At 44.5% G+C, this 24,851-nt stretch overlaps 1 protein-coding gene across 1 annotated transcript in view; it reads right to left on the minus strand.

Annotated features, from left to right (window-relative positions):
* LOC116316797 (kinesin heavy chain-like) overlaps positions 1-24,851 on the minus strand; it is a 64,016-nt gene that overhangs the window by 34,342 nt on the left and 4,823 nt on the right. The window contains exons 2-21 of the mRNA XM_039599579.1: positions 23,273-23,360; positions 23,110-23,183; positions 22,920-23,024; positions 22,658-22,706; positions 22,478-22,533; positions 21,214-21,301; positions 20,994-21,118; positions 20,802-20,906; positions 20,510-20,658; positions 20,262-20,410; positions 8,238-8,407; positions 6,633-6,701; positions 6,348-6,533; positions 5,673-5,819; positions 5,403-5,591; positions 5,172-5,289; positions 4,976-5,052; positions 4,754-4,863; positions 4,467-4,568; positions 4,087-4,147 (exon numbers count right to left, since the gene is read on the minus strand). Of these exons, the coding sequence (XP_039455513.1) occupies positions 4,087-4,147; positions 4,467-4,568; positions 4,754-4,863; positions 4,976-5,052; positions 5,172-5,289; positions 5,403-5,591; positions 5,673-5,819; positions 6,348-6,533; positions 6,633-6,701; positions 8,238-8,407; positions 20,262-20,410; positions 20,510-20,658; positions 20,802-20,906; positions 20,994-21,118; positions 21,214-21,301; positions 22,478-22,533; positions 22,658-22,706; positions 22,920-23,024; positions 23,110-23,183; positions 23,273-23,360 (2,217 nt within the window). The remainder of the gene's footprint in view (positions 1-4,086; positions 4,148-4,466; positions 4,569-4,753; positions 4,864-4,975; positions 5,053-5,171; positions 5,290-5,402; positions 5,592-5,672; positions 5,820-6,347; positions 6,534-6,632; positions 6,702-8,237; positions 8,408-20,261; positions 20,411-20,509; positions 20,659-20,801; positions 20,907-20,993; positions 21,119-21,213; positions 21,302-22,477; positions 22,534-22,657; positions 22,707-22,919; positions 23,025-23,109; positions 23,184-23,272; positions 23,361-24,851) is intronic.

Here is a 24,851-nt window from a genome sequence, read left to right on the forward strand (position 1 = left end):
TATAAAGGACCACCTCCATCCTAACCACCACCTCTTCAACATCCTGCCCTCTGGAAAAAGGCTCAGATCCATCAGGTGCAAAACCAACAGACTAAAGAACAGCTTCTTCCCGTGGGCTGTCAGAACTATTAATGGAAACTAAGAGTGTGTAAAGACTTCCCCAACACATCCACTCTGACACTGCTGTTGATCATCTATGTGCAATATCTAAGTCTTTCCATGTTCTGTGCAATATTTTTGGCTCAAGTGCAATTATTTTGGTCCCAGTCTGTTCCAATGTTTCCTACACATACACCATGTATACAGTTCCACTCACACATGTATATATATATATATGTATATTGTAATTTCGAACTCGTAATAATATATATACATATATATATATATATATATATATATATATATATATATATATATATATATATATATATATATATATATATATATATATATATATATATATATATGTATACACACTGCTTTTATTTTATTTTATTCTATTTATTTATTTATTTATTTTCCACCTTCGATGTATATTGGTTTCTCTTTTACTTACTTTAGTACCTTTGTGGTCCAGCTACCCAATTTCGCTGTGCAAGAAACTGCACAATGATAATAAAATGCTCTAAGTCTCTAAGTCTCTCTAATTATACAAAGGTACTGTTTATAAAATTGGGGAAACCTGCAGTCAGCTTAGACTGAAGAAGTCAATTGAATGAGTGACGAAACGTTTCTCCCACGGAAAACGTCCAGATGAACAGAATCAACTTTTGGAGATGATGATGGTGCTCTTGAGGCAAACTGGCACAATTGCCTGCCTGAGTGATGTGTTGAAGATGTTTAAATTTCTCTGCACAGTTCTTTGAAAGATGTCCAGGAATGTTGTCTGGTCTTGCTGCCAGTTGCCCAGTGGCAGTGGAAGTATCTACAAGTATCTACAAGTAACTACATGACTGCTTCACAGAGACAGACTGGGACATATTTGAACACCAGGACCTAGAAACTTTCACAGGATCAGTACTGGACTACATCAAGTTCTGTACTGCAAATGTGACAGTGGACAAAAGCATTCGGGTTTTCCCAAATCAAAAACCCTGGATGACCAGCGAGGTCCGCTCACTCCTCAAAGCCCGTGATGCCGCCTTCAGATCAGGTGACAGAGCTCTGTACAGGGCTGCTCGAGCTGACCTGAAAAGGGGGATTAAAAAAGCCAAGTCAGACCACAAAAGGAACATCGAGTCCCACCTGTCCAGCAACAACACACGAGAGGTGTGGCAGGGAATGCAAGACATCATCAACCACAGAGGCAGCACTGTGAAAACAGAAAATCCGAGTGTGCAGCTGGCAGAGGAAATAAACAGCTTCTTCGCCCGCTTTGAAACACCACAACAGCAACACTCATCTGCTTCAGCCCTGCTCCCATCCTCATCCTCACCTGGTTCCTGCACCGCTCCACTCACTGTAACGGAGCACGATGTCAGACGTGTGCTCCTGGCAGTGAACCCCAGGAAGGCGGCCGGTCCAGACGGAGTACCTGGCAAGGTACTAAGAGCATGTGCACACCAGCTCACCCTCATCTTCACCAGACTCTTCAACCTCTCACTGGATCAGGCAGCCATCCCATCCTGTCTAAAATCAGCCACAATCATCCCAGTGCCGAAGAAGTCTCCCATCTCCAGCCTGAATGATTATCGCCCTGTGGCCCTCACGCCGGTAATCATGAAATGCTTTGAGAGACTAGTCCTTCAGCACATCAAGGATTACCTCCCCCCAGAATTCGACCCCCACCAGTTTGCATACCGTGCAAACAGATCCACAGAAGACGCCATCGCCACAGCCCTCCACTCTGTGCTGAGTCACCTAGAGCAGCGGCAGAGCTACGTCTGAATGCTCTTTGTGGACTACAGCTCAGCCTTTAATACTATCATCCCGGACATCCTCATCAACAAACTGGTCACTCTTGGCCTCCCTCCTCTCACATGTGCCTGGATAAAGGATTTCCTCACAAACCGGCCCCAGACTGTGAGACTCGGCCCTCATCTCTCCTCCACTCGCACACTGAGCACCGGCTCCCCACAGGGCTGTGTGCTGAGCCCCCTCCTGTATTCTCTCTACACCCACGACTGCAGTCCGACCCACAACAACACTCTCATCATCAAGTTTGCTGATGACACCACGGTAGTCGGACTCATCTCAAAGGGAGATGAGGCAGAGTACAGAGAGGAAGTCCTGAAGCTGGCAGCCTGGTGTTCAGAAAACAACCTGGCACCAAACACTAAGAAAACCAAAGAGCTCATTGTTGACTTCAGGAGACACAGCACTGACTTAGCCCCCCTCTACATCAACGGGGAGTGTGTGGAGAGGGTCCACACTTTCCGGTTCCTTGGTGTCCTCATCTCTGCTGACATCTCCTGGACGGAAAACATCTCAGCGGTCATCAAGAAGGCCCAACAGCGGCTGCACTTCCTGAGAGTCCTCAGGAAGTACAAGCTGAACTCCAACCTGCTGCTGACCTTCTACCGCTCGTCCATTGAGAGCCTGCTAACCTACTGCATCATGGTATGGTACGGCAGCTGCACCAAGGCAGATAGAGTGAGGCTTCAGAGTGTGGTCAAGACAGCACAAAAGATCATCGGCTGCCCTCTCCCCTCCCTGATGGACATTTATTCCTCCCGCTGCCTCAGCAGAGCAGCAAACATTATCAAGGACAGCTCCCACCCTGGCTTCAACATGTTCAGCCTGCTTCCCTCAGGGCAGCGCTACAGGTGCATCAGCACAAAAACCCACAGACTCAAAAACAGTTTCTTCCCCAAAGCGATAACCACCCTGAACTCACACATGCACCGATAACACAGCCCCCCACTTCCCACTTCCTCTATGGACCACCACTATTTATACCAATTCTATGTGCAATAACTCAACTGTATATACATAACACTATTTATTACATATTACTTACGGCTTGTAAATTGTACATTTTATATATATATACACATCTTCTTCCATATGTTAATACTGTCCATATGTATATAGCGCTGCAGAACTGTACCCGCCCCCCCTCAGCATGTTTACACTGAGTAGGAGATGCTCTGTATCTCATTGTACAACTGTATAGTGACAATAAAGGCATTCTATTCTATTCTATCTGTGCCTTTTGTTAACCTTAAACTGTGCATAGAAGTTGTTCACATTATCTGGTAGAGAGCGGTCAAAATGTCTTATCATCAGGAAGGGGGGCTTTGTAGTCACTAATCTGCGTAAATAGACTGCAGAGTCCTGGCCTGACAAGGTAGCTCTTCTGTGTTGTGCCATCCTCTTAACCAGAGGTTGTTTGGTTTCCCCGATGTTTAAATCCTGGCAATCCTCCTGGCACTTAACAGCGTACATTATGTTACTCTGTTTGTGTCGGGGGACCCGATCCTTGGGGTGGACCAATTTTTGGCGCAGCGTGTTTTGGGGTTTGAAAGCCACAGAGACGTGGTGTTTAGAAAAAATGCGTCTCAGCTGTTCCGATACTCCTGACACATACAGGATTACTACAGGTTTTTGCTTAGGCAGCGGTTGTCCTTCTCTCCTGGATCGGCTGGAGCTTTCTTTTGGCGCCTTCCCAGCTTTGACAAATGTCCAGCTGGGATAACCACATTTACTCAGGGCCTTCTTGATGTGATGTTCTTCTGTTTCCCTGGCCGCTGTGTCTGTGGGGATGGTGTTCGCTCTGTGTTGTAGCGTCCTGATGATGAAATGAAACTGAAAAATTGAATTGGAGGCCCTTAACTGAAGAGCTTATTTGCAGACTTTCAGGAGTAATCCTTTATACAGCACCAAATCACAACAACAGTTGCCTCAAGGCGCTTTATCTTGTAATGTAGACCCTACAATAATACATACAGAGAAGCTAAACAGAATCAACTTTTTAGGATTTCCTTACCTGGATGATTGAGCACGCATTTCAACAGTTCATGTAAAATTTTAGTTGAATAGAAAATCTGCACTTCAGTCACAGATTGATGTAACGCCCACTGTGGTGGTGCACAGAAGCACTTCTAGACCCAGAGCATGTATGGCAGTGAAAATATAATCTCATACCACCGTCTCCTCCAAACCCTTCAGGTCTTCTTTGGCTTGTTCTCTCTTCTCGTTCACGAACCTGAAGACACAAGCAGAGTTTAGCATGACAGAGCTGAACTCCGTTTACACCCACTGCCTGTTAATGTGAGTTCACTGATTGGTCAGAGAAACGGCAGGTGGAAGCAGAAGGAGGCGACATGATACGATGATGTCATCTGAGCACCGCAGGAGTTCAAATGAGAAAAATAACATGATAAATAAATATGTGGTTTCTGTCTGACACACTTAGACATCACAGATTATATTGTGAACTGAATGTGGACACAACCATGTCTGATGGCGCTAAAACCTCAATCATGATGTTTGAGGCGACGGCAAGAACAGAGGGACAAACGTACATGAGTTTTTGAAGCTTCTGGTCTTTGTTCTGATCCTCTGCTCTCAGTTTGTCCAAGTCAGACTGAAGCTTCCTGTTTTCCAGCTGCATAGCCTGATTCACGCTGAAAGAAACAAAGAAGCTGGAAACAGCCGGCTCGACACTCTGACAAAACACATACTTGAAGCAAAAATCTGACCAATAACAAAACTCTTTAAAATGAACGATGTGACTGAACCCAGAACAACTGAGAAGAGTCTGAGAGTAGCTCAATCACTCAGTAATCAGTCATCACGATCAATAACTCACTCTTTGAGTCGGTCGACGTCTCTGTGTTTCTGATCGATCTCATCTCGGAGTCGACTCAGCTGTTTGTGATGAACCTCCCGGTGGTTCTCCATCTGTTCCTCCAGCGTTCTCTATAGAACACACAGCGACACTTCCATCACCTCTATCACTGATTTACCTTTGACAGACCTGCCTCACTTCCTGATTGTTACTTTGCTCGCAGTGACATCACGCCATGTTTACCTTCATCTCCACAACATCCTTCAGCTGGCTCATGTGTTCTTTCTCTTTGTCCATCACTGTCAGCTCGTGCATTTGACCTGCTCACACACAAACACAGAGTCTCTTATTGTTTCTACCTGTTCACCTGTGGTGGATTTTTAAAAATACCTGTTAGCCAATCAGAGTTCACCGTTTCCTGTAACCATGGCAGTATTACCTTGAGCGCGAAGCTTGGCGACCTCCTCCATCAGAGCATCCTGACTCTCCTCCAGCTGCCTCTTCTTCTGCTCCACCTTCTGCAGGTCATCAGTGAGAGACCCTAGCTTTGCCTGGAGCTGCACAAGCAGACACAAACAACTCGCACAGGTGAGTTTATCATCACACCTGCTCAGACAGGCTGTGTGTGTGTGTATGTGTGTGTCTCTGTCTCAGTTTGTATTTGTCTCACCTGCGACACGAGCAGCTGGAACGTGCTCAGCTCCTTCTCATTCGCCTCCATCTTGCAGGTGTTTTCTGTCAGGTTGACCTCAAACTGTTTGCTGCGGTTCACCAGAGATTTGACTTCAGACTTCATCTTACTGATGTAGAGTCGGGCGGAGGTGAACTCTTCCTCCATCACTCCACTCACTTCAGTCATCTGAAGAGACAGAATCAGAGTTTGTTTTCAGACACATGAAAAGTAGAAGTAGCTGAGAAGAAGAACTAGTTTGAGGCTCACAGCTTTGAGCTCGGTGGTCCCGAGAACACTGCCGATCTCACTGAGGTCTCTGAGCAGCAAACTGACGATCTCCGCTGACCTCCTCTTATGATGAGAGCTGAGCTCCTGCAGGGAGGACAGCTCCCTCTGAACCGCCTCCAGACTGACCTGGAAACACAGCAGGTCCATTACACATCCAAAAATCCATCCATTCATCCAAACATCCATCCATTCATCCAAGTATCCATCCATCCATCCAAACATCAATCCATCCATCCACCCAAACATCTATCAATCCACCAATCCATCCCAAAATCCATCCATCCAAACATCCATTCATTCATCCAAACATCCATCCATCCATCCAAACATCAATCCATCCAAACATCCATCCAAACATCCATCCTTCCATCCAAAAATCTATCCATCCATCCATCCATCCAAACATCCATCCAAACATCAAACAATCCATCCATCCCAAAATCCATCCATCCAAACATCCATTCATTCATCCAAACATCCATCCATCCATCCGAACATCAATCCATCCATCCAAACATCAATCCTTCCATCCAAATATCTATCCAAAAATCTATCCATCCATGCATCTATACCAACATCAATCAATCCATCCATCCATCCAAACATCCATTCATTCATCCAAACATCCATCCATCCCTCTGACTGTGGACTCACAGTTTTGTGAGCGAGCTCGTCATTCAGCTGTTCATTGCAGCGGTTCTTATTCTCCACCTCCTGACTCTTGTGGTCGTAGTTGACAGCCAGCTCCTCCAGTGCCTGCAACACCTCTTTCACCTCCTCTTTAGCTGAATCGCTTTCCCTCTGCACGCGGGACAGCTCCTCCTGCAGCCGCTCATAGTCCTGGCGGATAGATGCCAGCAGCTGGTGGAGAGCTATTGATTAACCTCTGATCGATCGATCAGTGGATAGTATGGAATGTAACACTCAGGTGAGACTCACCTCATCCTGGTCGATCAGCTGCTGTTTGAGTTTCTCAGACATCTGACTCTGCTGGTTGATCTCGTCATCCTAAACATCAATCAGATGGAGTTTAATGATTTAAACAAGTCTTCCAGCTAGTTACCACAGAAGGCGTTAAAAAGACTGACTGTACAAAACCAGACAAGATCTGGCCCATCCATGCAACTTGTGACAACCAGATAATTTCACACATTGTCCAGAAGACACCGCGTGCTCTCCGGGGTTACTGCACATACTGGAAGTTTGGCATGGACTGTCCATTGATCCCTTGGCATTTTACTGTTACCTTGTTAAAATAAAACCCTATCATCTCATATTTCCCGACTTTTTCTAAAATGGGCTTACTCATCAAATACTGAATTTTGGGTGTGTGGGATCCAAAGACAAATAATTACGACCACTATAACCTAGAAGTGGAGAGGATGTTTTGATCCGGCATAAATTATCCACTACAGGGGGACTCCGGGTTGCCTAGCAACACAATTGTTGACATATATGTTGATGTAAAGGCTGCTATAACATGACTAAGAGCTAGCTATGTGTGACTGATCAATAAATATATAGGTGTTGGTGACAGGGTGGGTCACAGCGGGAGTCTATGACCGAAGCGGTGCAGAGCAGCAGGGCAATGGCAGCTGAACTAATCAGAGAATCCAGAGTGTGGAGAACTAACTGGAGAAAATAATGAATGAAATCCAGGGCAGAAAGGCAGAATCAGACTTTGACTGTTGTACTTTTACAGTAATTATTTATTGTTATTAAGTGTTTCTTACATTTTTGCAGCAGCTTTGAAGCCAGTTTTAAAATGCAGACGTTCATTGCCTAAGGGAAGCATGTATAATGTAAACAGAATTGGTCCTAGCACTGCACCCTGTGGAACTCCATAATTAACCTCAGTGCGTGAAGAGGACTCTCCATTTACATGTACAAATTGGAGACTATTAGATAGATATGATACAAACCACTGCAGTGCAGTACCTGTAATACCTACAGCATGTTCTAATCGCTCTAATAGGATATTATGGTCGACAGTATCGAACGCTGCACTGAGGTCTAGCAGGACAAGCACAGAGAGGAGTCCACTGTCAGAGGACATAAGATCATCCTTTGTAACCTTCACCAAAGATCCGAAAGGTTGATTGTGCTCATCTGGATGTTCTCAGTGGGAGAAACGTTGGATCATCACCCAGGTGGACCTCTTCAGTCTCAGCTGACTGCAGGTTTCCAACCTTATAAACGGGACATTAGCACAATGACTGAAACTAGCACCACTGACTAACACTGGGTTGTGAGGTCAGTTTCTTTGATATGATGTTCATCACATCAAGAAGGCCCTGAGCAAATGTGGCTATCCCAGCTGGACATTTGTCAAAGCTGGGAAGGCGCCTAAATTAAGCTCCAGCCGATCCAGGAGAGGGACAACTGCTGACTAAGGGAAAACCTGTAGTGATCCCTTTTAAAAATCTTTAGTTCCACAGTCAGAGCTGCCGTCATGAGACCTCCACAATCCTTTAAAAGAAAAGCACTGCTGTCTTTGAGCTTTTAAATAGTTTGGCCTCACACAGGGGTACAGGTGCGACTCACTTTGTCGTCCAGCTGCTGATACAGGTCAGTGATGAGAGTCTCGTACTGCGACTTCTCCTCCTCAGACAGGGCGACGGGGGGCGGAGCCAAGCTGTCAATCGCTGCTGCTGTCTCACTGCTGCACTTCTTGTTTCTGTTGCCCAGCTGTTCCTCCACAGGTACAGACTCACCTGGAGGAGTCAAAATTACTGATAATACCATCAAATCAATTCAATTCAATTCAATTCAATTTTATTTATATAGCACCAAATCACAACAAAAGTCGCCTCAAGGCGCTTTATATTGTACAGTAGATACAGAGAAAAACCCAACAATCATATGACCCCCTATGAGCAAGCACTTTGGCGACAGTGGGAAGGAAAAACTCCCTTTTAACAGGAAGAAACCTCCGGCAGAACCAGGCTCAGGGAGGGGCGGGGCTATCTGCTGTGATTGGTTGGGGGGAGAGAAGGAAGACAGGATAAAGACATGCTGTGGAAGAGAGACAGAGATTAATAACAGATATGATTCGATGCAGAGAGGTCTATTAACACATAGTGAGTGAGAAAGGTGACTGGAAAGGAAAAACTCAATGCATCATGGGAATCCCCGGCAGCCTACGTCTATTGCAGCATAACTAAGGGAGGATTCAGGGTCACCTGGTCCAGCCCTAACTATATGCCTTAGCAAAAAGGAAAGTTTGAAGCCTAATCTTGAAAGTAGAGATAGTGTCGCTCTCCTGAATCCAAACTGGAAGCTGGTTCCACAGAAGAGGGGCCTGAAAACTGAAGGCTCTGCCTCCCATTCTACTTTTAAATACTCTAGGAACAACAAGTAGGCCTGCAGTGTGAGAGCGAAGTGCTCTAATAGGGTGATATGGTACTACAAGGTCATTAAGATAAGATGGGGCCTGATTATTTAAGACCTTGTATGTGAGGAGCAGGATTTTGAATTCAATTCTGGATTTAACAGGAAGCCAATGAAGGGAAGCCAAAACAGGAGAAATCTGCTCTCTCTTTCTAGTCCCTGTCAGGACTCTTGCTGCAGCATTTTGAATTAATTGAAGGCTTTTCAGGGAGTTTTTAGGACATCCTGATAATAATGAATTACAGTAGTCCAGCCTGGAAGTAATAAATGCATGAACTAGTTTTTCAGCATCACTCTAAGACAGGATATTTCTAATTTTAGAGATGTTGCGCAAATGGAAGAAAGCAGTCTTACATATTTGTTTAATATGTGCGTTGAAGGACATGTCCTGGTCAAAAATGACTCCAAGGTTCCTCACAGCATTACTGGAGGCCAAGGTAATGCCATCCAGAGTAAGAATCTGGTTAGACACCATATTTCTAAGATTTTCAGGGCCGAGTACAATAACCTCAGTTTGATCTGAATTAAGAAGCAGAAAGTTAGTGGCCATCCAGGTCTTTATGTCTTTAAGACATTCCTGCAGTTTAACTAATTGGTCTGTGATACCTGGCTTCATGGATAGATAGAGCTGCGTGTCGTCTGCATAGCAGTGAAAATGTATACTATGTCTTCTAATGATGCTGCCTAAGGGAAGCATGTATAATGTAAACAGAATTGGTCCTAGCACTGAACCCTGTGGAACTCCATAATTGACCTTAGTGTGTGAAGAGGACTCTCCATTTACATGTACAAATTGGAGACTATTAGATAGATATGATACAAACCACTGCAGTGCAGTACCTGTAATACCTACAGCATGTTCTAATCGCTCTAATAGGATATTATGGTCAACAGTATCAAACGCAGCACTGAGGTCTAGCAGGACAAGCACAGAGATGAGTCCACTGTCAGAGGCCATAAGAAGATCATTTGTAACCTTCACTAAAGCTGTTTCTGTGCTGTGATGAGCTCTGAAACCTGACTGAAACTCTTCAAATAAGCCATTCCTCTGCAGATGATCTGTTAGCTGTTTGACAACTACTCTTTCAAGGATGTTTGATATGAAAGGAAGGTTGGAGATTGGCCTATAATTAGCTAAGACAGCTGGGTCTAGAGATGCTTTTTAAGTAAAGGTTTAACTACAGCCACTTTGAAGGCCTGTGGTACGTAGCTGATTATTAGAGATTTCATTTCATTTCAATACTCATTGTGGCAATTTGGGTAGGAGATTCATATTAATCAGACTCACAGACCAGCACAGTTTTAAGTTTCATACATGGTTTTATTTTTCCAAAGGACTTGTTTTAAGTCATCAGTTCTGCCAGGTCCTTTAAGTTATTAGCCATTTTCTTTAAAACATCTCTAATTTGCCCATCAGCAACTTTGCAGCACCCTATAAAAGTGAGCAAACAGAAGACAGGAGAAGAGGAGAGAAAATTTTTTTACAAATATTGCATGATTGGAAGTAAGCATCAGTGGCTTCAAAACAAAACCCTAGGCCTTCCCGGTGCCAAAGCTTGCTACTTTATTGGGATAGGAGGGATAGTGTTAGGATGCCTGGGTCGTTGACCCAGGGTTTTGAGTTTATTATATTATTTATCATTTCTAGTCTTTGGTTTCTTTGTTAGAATTCTGTCTTATGGTCTATGTCTCTGTGTAATCCTTAGTTGCTATATCCCCGTGTCCAGTCAGTGTCTGTGTCTGCCCTGGTCCCACGTCTCTGTTCCCTCTGTTGCAGTGCCTGCCTGTGAGTCTGTGTTACGTTTCCTGTTTTACTTTGAAAGTCCGCGTCTTATGTTAATGTATCTGGTATTGCTTCCCCTGTTTTGTTAGGCCTGATTTGCCCCAGCTGTGTTTCCCTCCTGTTACTCATTCCCTGATTGCTCCCTCTGTGTATTTAAGCCCTGTGTTTCTCTGTATCCGTGTCGTGATCTACCCTTATGCCATGCTGTGTGTTCTGTCAGTCTTCCCGTGTAAGTTTATTTTGATATATCCAGTTATGTTACATTTGAGTTTAGCATTAAAGCTGTTTTGAGTTCAGGTTTTGCCTCCGAGTGTCTGCACCTTGGGTCCTCCTACTACCACTCCTGCCTGCACACAGCCTTCACATAACAGAAGATCGCGACCAGAACATGGACCCCACAGACCTTTTCACTTTGGAGTCAGACGCTGAGATGGAAAGGCTGGTTAAATTGCTGGACCGCATATCCCAGTCCGACAGCCTACGGGCTATGTCTGTGGGACTGAGCACAGTGGAAGCAATGGTGAAAACCAGGCCCCGGCTTCAGCAGTTTGCTTCGGATGCCAATCTGGGCAGCACCATCGCTGCATGGAGGGAGCAGGTCAGGGCACGTGAGCTTGCCCTCTCTCTCACCACGCCAATGCAGCAGAGGTCTGAGCTCGCCGTAAAGCAGCTTCCGCAGCGGTCACCACAGCGGGACAGAGTTTCCGCACCGCTGCCACGGACTTCCTCTCCCTCCCCACGCCAGCGGGGATCTCGTTCACCTGTCCGTTCGCCTGCCTTTTTCCTGGCGGTTATGTGGTCGGAGGAAGAGGAGGAGGTCTCCATTTCTCCACCGGTTCCTGTTTCCTCATCCCGAAGGAAACGGCGGCCTCGCCACCGCCACTCCTCTCCTCAGTCATTTGTTCTGCAACCTGGTCCTGCTGGAGGGTCCGAGGGGCCCGTCCGGCTTTCATCTGTTGTTCCCACTGGGGGTTCTGGAGAACCGCACCAGCCTTTGTTTGCCTCCGCTGGAGGGTCCGAGGGGCCCGTCCAGCCTTCTGCCTCTGCTGGAGGGTCCGAGGGGCCCGTCCAGCCTTCTGTTCCCGCTGGGGGTTCTGGAGAACCGCACCAGCCTTTGTTTGTGTGGAATAAGGGATATTTTACTGCTACTTATACTTATTATTGGCATTGTCATTGTATTAATTAACATTGCATTAAACCACATAACAAGCATTTGTAATAATACATATAATCAAGAAGCAGGCTTGAGTGAAGGCCTGAATGTATTCAGCTTCTTGTTGCATTTGAGTTTGCCTAGCAACAGGTGACACAAGGAGGACAAGTCCATGGGGACCTCAAAGGCCTGAGATCATCACCATATTTGAAAGAGGATGCCAGAAAGGGGAACTTCTGTCTCTGCATTTATTGAGAACATGATATTGTGAACCAAGTTTGAATAATTAAAGGAACATCGGATGAACACAGTAGATTAGTGAGGTGTAGCAGAGAGAGGCTTTTTGTTTTCTATCTTTTACAGGAGAAGATTTCAGGACCACAGCGACCATAGGGGGGCGAGAATCCTGGAAGCCCCAGACCGAACGGAACCAACCAGAGAAAGGAGAAAAACAGAGCACAAATACACCTAGTTGTTTATATTACAAAGAAGATCAAAAGCTTGTTAGACATAGGTTAGAATGGAAGCATAAAAGGGATGAGAGGAAATTTACATAACATAGAAATCCTGCAACAATTCGTAAATTGCCCAAACACAGTGTTCAGACCGGATATGCGCTACCCGTTAAAGGGGGCGAAGAAATCAGGCCTAAGTTTGAAAAATGAAATGGGTTAACTCGATAGAGGATGTTTCCAAAGGTTGAGAAAATAATGTAGGACCTTTTACCAGGAGAAAGCTAATTGTATCTTTTACACTTTACAGTGTGCACTGAGGGAAGTCAGGAATAGTTTAAACTAGGATTGAAAAAAATTAAACTAGGTGAAAAAAGGGGTGTAGCAAGTAGATTTAGGGCAGCTCACAGCCTGGCGTAAACGCAAGGTGCCGTCACACAGCTCAAGTTATTTGTTTGATTTATTTTTATGACAAAATAATAAGGAAACATTGAAAACATACAACCCATTGAGGAGACAGATAGGGTTGGGGAATTGAAAGGTTTTGTTTGTTTAGCATAATGCACTACAAAGTATACAAAGTTTATATAACATGATGCAAACACACGAATCAGAGACACGTAATGAGAAAACTGATTAGAATGTTCCTTACAACTACATGTTTATCGTATGCAATGATATTAACTATGGCTGTGTTGTTTGTCTATATTTTGCAGGGCACTTCGGACCACTTGTCTGAACACGGAGGCCAGTCCAGCCCAGCACTTCCTGAGACTGTAGTTGCTAAAACAGGATCGGTAAAAAAGACAAAAGCGCGAGGTGTCAGGTAAAGGTGATGAGTGTCTCAGCATGAATAAGGGCATAGAGTTGAATTATGGTAAAGGGTCTACCAGCGCATTCACATTTGATTTGTGTGACGTCATTAAGTGTACAGGAGCTAGTAGTAGCTGGAGAGCGTATGATGTACGGGTCTGCAATCACCCCATGATATGCTTAGGGTAAATTTAGTTGATGCAAAGTCTAAGCCGCTCATGAAAGCTTAATCACCATTCTGACTGATCAGATGGTAACTTCGGGAACAGTAGCTCAAAAGGAACAGGAACCAAAAGGAGAGTACTTCTGACAACAGATTACTTTAGACTGAAGCTTAAGGAGTTGATAAAGCGCGCCACGGGTTTCAAGGACAGTAACCTCTGGCTTGATTGGGTGGCTCAAAATGCTAGAGAACAACATGTATCTGACTGTGTTGCCTGTGCTTCAGCTAGGTCACGGTTGTTTACAGAGCCCGCACCATTGCATTAGAGGATGAGTGGGGCTATGATAGTATGTTACAGTTAACTAGAAGTGCAGTGACTACTGGCAACTGTATTTTGTTGTCCAGACTTTTCCTCCCATTTCAAAGCAGACAGCAGTGGGACCATTTATGCTAAAATAAGATAATTACATGTTTCAAGTTTTCTACAGATAATGAAAAGTACAAGGTGGGAGAGATTGACCCAACTAGGTGTGCTGTCACACTCACGGGACGAACCACCAACAATGTAAGCGACCCTAGCACGGTAATTGGAACATGGGCAAGAAGTGGGCTCTATTATTACTGTGGGGAAAATATTCGTGTTCCTATGGGAAGCGTAGGGACATGTGCGATGGTGCGATTGGGAGCTCCGCTCATACTTATTGGAAATCAGGTAAAGGCTATTCCACAACATAACACGCGAACTTTAGCTGCCATACGTAAGAGATACATTTTGGCCAAAAGAGGGACCCAGGGTACCCATGCATATGATCCTCGTTTGAACTCGCCGACCTGGATAGACTCCATAGGAGTGCCCAGGGGAGTTCCTAATGAGTACAAGCTGGTAAGTCAGGTAGCTGTAGGATTGGAGAGTATATTTCTTTGGGTAACGCCTAATAGAAATGTTGGCCACATTATGTTCATTACAACCTGCTGAGACTCTCTAACCAAACCAGGGACGCCATGATGGGGTTCGCAGAACAATTGGGTCCGAGTTCACTGACGGGAGAGCAAAATCGAATTGTCTAAAACCATGCATGAGCACTCAGGTATCGAAAATCTGCTGGCGTCCTGGATGACATCTGTGTTTGGACAATGGAAAGGTGTGGCTATGTGAGTGATGTTTTCTTTGACTGTATTTTTGGGAATACTGGTCATCGCTAGTTGTTGTATCATTCCTTGCGTCAGAGGATTGTTGGTAAAGATAATGGCAAGGGTTGCGAACCCTGGCTGGGTTGAGGGCATCTATTAGATGAACTTAGAACCCATAGAGTGGGGCAGGGAGTGATACAACATAAGGTGTGGTGACATTCCTTGTCGGAATGTCAGAAGAAATGTGGGGATTCAGAAATTCTTTTATTCCTACTATATAATCTGCATTATTATGATTGTATTAAGAACATGTTTTACAGCATTGTTTATCAGTAATATTGTTTACAGGGTTCATATTGCATTGAATATGTTTGTCATCACATTCATTCTATTCACAGGTTTAGTTCATTTTATACACATTGCATATCTGTGCTTGTTTAGAGTTGATGTTCTATCCAAGAGGGTTTTAAGCTTCACTGGTGAGAGTGTCCAGGTGATACATGTTGAGGGAAGATGAGAACATAGCAGGTTAATTGCATGCATGCTTACAATACACATAAATCTAGTAGCAGGCCTGAGCGAGGGCCTAAGTGTCTTCTACTTCTTATTTGAGACCTGCGCCAATTCAGTTTACGTAGTGATTGATGACGAGGGTCCATTCCACTAGATTTCCACTAGAGAGGGACCCAGGAAAGGAGCAGAGACCACTTAAGCATGAAGTGTTTTCAAGTGGGAGCTGGCGTTTTATTACTGGACCACCTAGATGACATGAGGTTATTGTCTGATTTGCTGAGTCAGGGGACGGCTAGAGAGGGTCAGAGCGAAGGCAGTGGACCTGGGAATGGTGGTTTCGGGGCCCATGATGCCATTAATGGATCCAGAGGTGACAGAGTGGGTTGAAGAGTGACTCAACGGAGTGTGGTGACCCTGTTTGTGAACAGGGTCAAAAGAGGGAGTGTGGAATAAGGAATATTTTACTGCTACTTATACTTATTATTGGCATTATCATTGTATTAATTAACATTGCATTAAACCACATAACAAGCATTTGTAATAATACATATAATCAAGAAGCAGGCTTGAGTGAAGGCCTGAATGTATTCAGCTTCTTGTTGCATTTGAGTTTGCCTAGCAACAGGTGACACAAGGAGGACAAGTCCATGGGGACCTCAAAGGCCTGAGATCATCACCATATTTGAAAGAGGATGCCAGAAAGGGGAACTTCTGTCTCTGCATTTATTTCTTAGAATAGATCATTGTCTGTACAAGGGGCAAAGAATGTTCTTAAGATGCAAATTATGTGCTTGTAAACGCATGAGGGGGCGTCATAATACCCTGATGTTATAAAAGCAATCTGAAGTGTATTTTTGGGTGGGGATTTACGACTGATGGTTTCCAGTGTACGTCTCCCCACGCTGCGTGTATTCATTAAAATCAATTGTTTGATCGACCTCTTCTGGACCATCATTGTTTTACTCTCGTCCTCAATTTCGGACCCGTAACATTTGCCTCCGCTGGAGGGTCCGAGGGGCCCGTCCAGCCTTCTGCCTCTGCTGGAGGGTCCGAGGGCCCCGTCCAGCCTTCTGTTCCCGCTGGGGGTTCTGGAGAACCGCACCAGCCTTTGTTCGTCTCTGCTGGAGGGTCCGAGGGGCCCGTCCAGCCTTCTGCCTCTGCTGGAGGGTCCGAGGGGCCCGTCCAGCCTTCTGTTCCCGCTGGGGGTTCTGGAGAACCGCACCAGCCTTTGTTCGTCTCCGCTGGAGTGTTCGAGGGGCCACACAGCCTTCACATAACAGATAGAGGAAGAGAAGCTGGCATCCCGGTGCCAACGCTGCTACTGCATTTGCATAGGCGTGATAGAGGAAGAGAACCTGGCATCCTGGTGCCAAAAGCGTGCTGCTGCATTTTGCCAATATGGGATACGGGAAAGAGAAACTGGCGACTCGTTCGTAGAAAAGCTTGCTGGTGCGATTGGATATGAGAGAAGGACCTAGCATCCTGGTCCGACAAAAGCATATTGCTAAATTTTGCGAAGGATGGATGGAAGGAATGGAAACTGGCAAGGCGTTGGTAGAATGCTTGCGGCTGCTTGGAAAATAAGAGATAAAGGAAAACCTGGCAATCCAGTGCCAACGTTTGCTGCGGAGTTTAGCAGATGAGAGGTTTGGAACTCGGCAACTCGGTGCCAAGGTTGGCTGCAGAATTTTGCGAAGGAGGGATGGGTGGCTGAGAACCTGGCAACTCGGTCCCGACGTTTGCTGATGAGTTTTTTTTTTTTTTCGTCTTCTTTCCTGAGAAACTGGCATGTCAGTGGTAGAGAACAGAGCTGAGCTTCCCCCTGCTACCTGGCGCTGGCGGGTGGGTGGAGCTACGAAGTATGCTGTAGCTTTTGCTGTTGGAGCTGCAATTTGTTTGGAAGCGTGGGTTCGGCGCTGACGGCTGTACATACAGACCGTATGTCGGGTGGCGAGAAAACTGCTAGGAGGTCGTCAGCATTCGGTTTTGGAAGCGCCGCCATGACGTTCGGTGTGTTTCTGGGATTGCCGGAGGAAAAGCGATGGAATGCAGAGCTTGAGTAGTTGTTTGTCTGACGCACTGACGGACGAGAGGGTGATTGTAGCGAAGGGTGAGTAAAATTACGTTACCCCTGAGAGATGAGCTGTGTTTAAAGGTATTCACCGAGAATGGACCCTGTTTGCACGTAAACGAGAATGATCAGCTTGCAGAACTGGGGGAACCTATATAGATGACAGCCGGAAGGAGTTTCCTCCGTGTTTGGAGGCGTGGTCCTGCTCCTGAAATTCTGATACATAATCTCCAATTGATAAGCTACGAAGCCGCATCGCTTGATGGATTGTTGGAGCATTACGGCTACCGTAGTCAGGAGCCTCATGGTGTAATACTTACTGTGCTTCGACATAATATTACCGTATTGTGTGTGTATAACCTCTTTTTAAGTCAGTTGTCAGGGCTCTAGACTAACTTTCTGCCACGGTTGCACTGGTGTGCCTAACTTTTTTTCTTAGGCACACCCAAATTTTTCAACCCAATCGCTTAACACCGCAGTTTTACATGTGCACTTTTTTGGGGGGAAAATTGCTGTCTATACAGACAATATTGATTTGTAAATGATTAACCAACAATCTTGTGCTTGTGCTTAAAGTGCTTTGGCACTCTTTGGCAATGTTGTAGACAACTTAATCATCACATTGGCTCCTCTGACGACCTGTTTGCTGCTGCCTGCCGCTGAAAGGCAGTGGGGAGAGGGGACACTTGGGCAGTGCATTTATTGCAGCATATAATGTGTTTTCTGGATACACTGCTGCTTTTTCAGCATTCAGAGATTGATGGCACCGTGTCAGAGCTGCCTATGAATTTCAGACAGATCAGACCTTAACTTAACAAAAACGTTATCAATAGTTCTTTTCATCTTTCCTCATTACCCACAGCTACATCCACTCTGTAGGGCCTAGGCTGCTCACTAGGGCTGGGCATCATCACTGATTTCTATAATACATTCGATTCAATTCAATTTAGCCTCAGACAGTCAGAAATATTATAATTCTGATCATTTATCAGTACCGACACTGTGAGACTTCATCAGAGGTGTGAGCATCACAGCAGATGCCTTTGTGTCAAAATAACTGAGGATAAAACAGAAAAACATGAAGCAGATTTTCCTGGCCTGACTTTTTATAGCAGATAACCTTAAAAATATTCTGCAATTTTGCATAATTTTAAAAAGTTTAAATTTCTTCAGTATTGAACAGCAGAAACGAGTCTTTCCTGTCCGAGGACATTTAAGTAAAAAAACAAAACAAAACAAACAGACAGCGGCCAACAGCGCTGTAAACAACGGTAGACTGGTGGGTAATAAGCGAATGAATAATGCCGAAAACATAGATTTGAGACAGGAAACAGTTCTTGAAATACACAGAGAGAGAGAGAGAGAGAGAGAGGGAGCTGTGCATGAAGTGTGATTTTTATCGTGGTGGAAGCAAAACAGCAAAAGTCAGAGGGAATTAATGACAACATTTATCAAATATGAAGCGTAGTTTGCTGCTTCTTTTGCTGCTGATTCAGTGAATTTTGGTTGGAGAGAGACAAAACCTGCAGCTCAGAATCTAGCGCAAAAAGGCGTAAACACTGCGTGGACCCGACGCATCAGAGTCTGTCGGCTTTCCGCCCAAACGGTGTGTCAGTCTACGTGCCGTCGGGTGAGAAAGCCGAGAAAGAGAAAGCTGATTTTGATGCGTCGTCCGCTCTGTGTTTACGTCTTTGTGTGGAGTCTGTGTACCTGCTCTTATTTGTTGTTTGGTGGTTGTTGAAATAGTTTTGTGAGCTTTAATCTGAGAATCTGGCGTTTCTGGCAAAATAAGTTTATATTTAAAAGTCGATTCAGGATTTAATGAACCGATATCGCTTTATTCAAGCTACTCACCTCTCTCTATCCACCTGCACTTTCAACTGGACCACGGCCAATCACAGAGGTCCCGCCCCTGACTATCTCTGATTGGTTTAGTCCATGATAGGGGCATAATGTGTGTCTGTTGTTGACCACACGGAGACTTTCAGAGTTGCAGAGATTTTTTTTTCGTTACTCAAACAGTTGGTCGCACCGGTGCAACCTAAGATTTTTTTTAGTCGCACCATTGAAAGATTTGGTCGCACTCTAGAGCCCTGTTTGTGGATATTATACATGGTTTTGCTCAGGATATGTCGGCCAATTTCCACTGGAAATGCCTTTTGGTTAGACTGTCAGCACGGAATTTGCATTTAAAAAAAAAAAACAGCTGCTTGTTTAAGTGAAAATACATTGATGTTTGTTTTGTTTTTTTGCACTAATAAAGTTGTGGAGTTGTGAAGTATTTTGTCTCGCGTCAATTATATCGTCAGTTATATCGTTATCGCAAATTTTCAAATATATATCGTGATCAATATTTTTGGCCATATTGCCCTGTCCTACTTCAAAGAGTCCTGAAGTGAAACCTTTACAGACTAAAGTAACACAAAGATGGAGGCAGACGTTTACCTTCCAGGAGGAAGAAAAAGCTTTTAAACTTTCTTTTGTAACAAAGCTGGTAAATGTTAAAGGATGAGATTTAGTGTTTTTTTTTATCATTAAAGCTCATTTAGGAAAAGCTGCCAGAATACATGTCCAGAGGTGAGACTTGCTGATAGGAGTAGTTTGATGTCAGAGGGTTGAGTCCAGCAAAAACCATGATCTTTCTCTAACCGAACTCTTTTGGTACCAGAACCAAATGTGAAAAAAATTAAAGTGCAGAATGTGTTCGTGCCACCACCAAATGACCTGCCTTCCAAAACACGTGACAGATTTAAGATGACGTAGCAGCAAGATGCAGCCTCACTCCACCTTTGTGGACTTAAAAGCACATACATCATTTACAGCTGCTGTTTCCTGGATAGTTACATTTAATGCAGGAAGAAAACTGAAAAAACCCAAACATGATGCCCCCTTTGCTGTTGGTGGAAAACGCACCACATCAACCACTCAGATTATTTGACAACATGAGCATTCGGTAGCTCTGAGTGAAAAGTTGTGGGAGTGCCAGCGGTGAGAGAAAGCGACATCAATCGTGGGTTTTGAGCTGTCTGAAGTGTGCAGGCAGATTGAAGTATAAATGCCGTCACCAGGTGAAAACCCTGAAGTAACATCTTTTTTCACCTTTCCTCCAGCGTTTAAGCTCATTCTCCAGTTTCTGGATCATGATGTTCAGACTCCTGTTCTTCTCCTTCTCCTTCTCATACTTCTTCTTCCACTCCTCGGCGGTCAGCTCCAGGTTCACAGACACTGTGTTCTTTATGGTTTTAGCTCTGAAACAACAGGACGAATGAAGAAACACTCAGATCTGTGGAGGACGTACTTCGACCACAGTACTCTGCTTTTTCCTCTGATCAGGTGACTTGCCGTACCTCTGTCCAAACATGAGGGTGGACTTGGTTTCAGCCTCGTTGTAAACAGACGGCGAGCAGCAGATGATGATGGTAGTTCGACAGTTTCCACCCAGAGAGTCCTGAAGGATCCGGGTCATCTTACTGTCTCTGTATGGAACGTGGGTTTTCTAGAGACACACGAGACACGTCACAATCATTTCACCTGAAAAATCAGGTGAGCTGCGACGTTCTGTCAAACAAATCAAGTTAAATCCAGAATATTTCAGGCGTACATGTCAGAGACCTGAAGATCGGAGACACGAAGACTCACCGTTCCTTCACTCAGGGCAGCGATGACGTTCCCCAGAGCAGACAGAGACTTGTTGATATTTTTAGCCTCATCCAAAACGGCGCCCTCTGCTCCTGTTTTACTCACCTGGATGACAGAAAGCACAATCCAGGTGTCAGCAAGCAGAAATTTACAGAGAACAGGTGCTCACTGAGTGTGATGGAACAGTGTGACCTTCTCGCTGCCAGCCAGGTCCACCAGGTAAAGTTTCCCTGATAGCTTCATCTCGGTCTCCACGTTCTCCTGTTTGATGTTGATGAGAAAAATGCTGTGACTGCGAGAGCTGTGCTCGTTCATGTCTGCAGGAAGAAGAAAGCCCATTCAGTAAAGTGATCCAAGAACAAACACACCATGGTCCGGGGCGGAAGTATCACACGTACAGGTGAAGACTTACTGGTGACAGCGACGTGTCTGTTTGCTTTTCCTTCGTCGATAACGTCCATTACCTCCTCGGGACTGGAAACAAAGCGCTCAGTACAGCCCTGACAGTGAAACACACATCAGCAGAATATCAGCAGCAGGACGCTGCAGACACGTGGTCAATATGGCTATTTGGAGGCGGAGCGCACCCACAGCACACCTGTGAGACTCAGCAGACAAACGAAATTCTCCATAAACTGAACAAATATAAATACAGTGACCCCCCCCTCGTCTGTCTGGTGTCCTGGTAAGGCTCATAGGCCCTGGACCACAGCACTCGTTCAGCATATCCAGGTTATGTCTCTGTTATCTTCTCTTAGCCTAACATTGTCACACAAAGCTGATCATCACCTGGCTAAGGTAACCAGGGTTTCCCATGCACACTCATGTGAAAAGGGCGGGACTGGCAACATCTGACCAATCATAAAGGGGCATTTCACGGATCATATGACTTATTACTATGCCACCTAGTCCAGAGATGTTATCAATGATAAAAATCTAAAGGTCATAAAAGCATTTATACAAAATACAAATAATATATTTTATGTAAAATAGAAAATGTTTTATTTTATATAAAATAAAATATCAATTTAATATTAAAGCTTACTGTTCCACAGCTCCATAAAGGAGACAGACATTTCTGTGACAACCAGATCCAGGAAACATGACCTGCTCCTCACAAAGGTCTCTACGATTCAGACATGAGTCTATGTCCATATTTGATCTGAGCTCAGCAGGTAGAGTGCAGGTGTCCTGTTTTAGAATCTTATAATAATGCTTTTAGATTAATAACACTGTGTATAAAAATCCATATTATTATTTGTTATTTAATATTTATGATTGAATACCATGTCTTTGCATGGAAGTAGAAAACTTTAGACTCTCCTACTGTTTGCACACAAACCTCTGACGGATCCTCCAGGAATTGTGACGCTGTATTCTGGAGATCTGATTGGTCAGTGGGTGGTGCTTCATACCTGCTGACGTGTAATCTGGATATAAACAGGCTCCGGAGCGAGTTAGGTTCACAGCATAAGTTACTGTGTCGATTTACCCCAGTAAGAATGAACCACTTTCTAACCCAAAATAGTTTAGGCCTCTGGAGTTATATCCAGTAACTATTTAGGCTACCAGGTGAGTCCAGTGGATCCCCCACAGCTGTGGAAACAAACATCTGGAGACAGTTTCTGCTGACTTTTGTTCCTGCAGTCGAAACGCAGCTAACACGATTTATTTACCTTCACAAAGGGCACTCTGTTCTTATCTTCATGAACAGCCAGGTTGGTCTTTGACACTGAAACACGAAAGCATCATCATAGCAGTTAGCATTAGCTTGATTGTATTTACACTCTATTTCTACTCTATTCTATTCTATTCAACTCTATATGAGCATGGTAAAGGTTCAGGGTTGGTCTCACCATCCAGCAGGTCTCTGATTTTATCCAGATAGATTTCAAAATAAGACACCTGCAGACACACAGCCAGTGTTTATGTTACATTAAACATGTTCAGTCTTCTAAAAAGAAAAACTGTGATTCAGAATAAAAACACTTTAGAGATCAAATGATGATATTTCTTTGAATTAAGATGAAGAATCATTTTTACAGTGAGATTTTCCTGAGATCTGACAACAGAAACAAACAAACAACATAAAAATATTTGTTTCACAAGCAGACTCACCTTGATGTGGAACTCCAGGTTCTCATCCATGGAGTAGATGTGGTCGAAGATGTCTCTGGAAATACGAGGGATGATCCCCATCTGATGAGGGTCATGAAGGGTCCCCTGAAACATGACGAATCATTTAATTAATCATTCAAAAAACACCAAAACAAAGACCTGAAAAAAAACTACAAAACAACAGACCAACCTCCATCGTGTGAGTCTTTCCTGAGGAGGTCTGACCATAAGCAAAGATGGTGCCGTTATATCCTCCCAACACATCTGAGGCACAAACAAAGAAACAAACGCTGTTTACAGCTGTCACTTCCCCCCAGTCGCTTTCCTTCTTTAATGGAATGTGTTGCACTGACCTCTGACGATCTGCTTGGCACAGGTGTCGTACACCTGAACCTGTTCAGTGGTTGGGGGGAAGACTCGGTCGAACACATACGGCTTCCCCTGAAACACAGGAAACACACTGTAAAAATAAAAGCCTCTGTTTGGAAAAAAATTATGCTGTCAGCAGACAGTCTCCTCCTGCTATGAAGTGGTCATATAAAAAACACCCTGCTCACTGACACTGAGTGTTATGGCATGATGTTTCAGTCTCTCAGTAACATCTTAACACATCGAAGCCAAGATTATTAATGTAGGTCAGTGAAGACTGTTAGATTTCTCTTTTAAAAAACAAAACTAGGAGGAGAGAAAAGAGTTAGTTAATCAACATCTGACATTAATTTTCATTGATAACAAAGACAGAACTGACCAATTGTAATTCTAAGGTAGACCCTACAATAATACATACAGAGAAAAACCCAACAATCATATGACCCCTATGAGCAAGCACTTTGGCAACAGTGGGAAGGAAAAACTCCCTTTTAACAGGAAGAAATCTCCGGCAGAACCGGGCACAGGGAGGGGCGGGGCCATCTGCTGTGATTGGTTGGGGTGAGAGAAGGAAGACAGGATAGAAGAACAAGAACAAATAACAAGTCTGATTCAATGCAGAGAGGTCTATTAACACATAGTGAGTGAGAAAGGTGACTGGAAAGGAAAAACTCAATGCATCATGGGAATCCCCGGCAGCCTACGTCTATTGCAGCATAACTAAGGGAGGATTCAGGGTCACCTGGTCCAGCCCTAACTATATGCCTTAGCAAAAAAGAAAGTTTGAAGCCTAATCTTGAAAGTAGAGATAGTGTCTGTCTCCTGAATCCAAACTGGAAGCTGGTTCCATAGAAGAGGGGCCTGAAAACTGAAGGCTCTGCCTCCCATTCTACTTTTAAATACTCTAGGAACAACAAGTAGGCCTGCAGTGTGAGAGCGAAGTGCTCTAATAGGGTGATATGGTACTACAACCTTGTATGTGAGGACTTACTTACTGTTAATAATAAACACGTTAAACAAATAAACACTGATTTTATATTTTATTTGGTTAAAAACAAAAGAAGCTCTTCATTAATTAGAGCACTTCTTATGTATCTGCATTTATACAACATTCACACTCTGATGGAGGTGTCACAGAGCAGCTCGGGGTAAGTATGTCACCAAAGGGTATTTGGCATGGCGACTGGAGCAGCCAGGGATCAAACCACCAACCGTCCGCTGGTCGTTGAGGTCACAGTGAGCTTCCCTGATCACCTTCTGCGAGGACTCTTGCTGAGCTGTCCTGATTGGTCAGTCCACACAGGCACCTCCACTGACGCTGGGTCAGGTCCCACATCTGCAAACCCCTCCATGCTTCCCTTCTCAGCACCTGTCACACCGTCTCCAGCCCCACAGCAGACCTTCAGCTCTGCTGCCTCCTCTGTGTGAGTGCTCCCCTCTGAGATCTTCAACGTCCGTCAGTTAATGTTCAGATCTTTGAACTTTGACCTTCTTTATGTAATGCGGCCTTGGCTTCCTTGAAAGCTGAACATAAATCTAATTATTATTTTTTTACAAAGTGTC

This window comes from Oreochromis aureus, linkage group 16 (genome assembly GCF_013358895.1).
Source record: "Oreochromis aureus strain Israel breed Guangdong linkage group 16, ZZ_aureus, whole genome shotgun sequence".
In the NCBI taxonomy this organism is placed as follows: domain Eukaryota; kingdom Metazoa; phylum Chordata; class Actinopteri; order Cichliformes; family Cichlidae; genus Oreochromis; species Oreochromis aureus.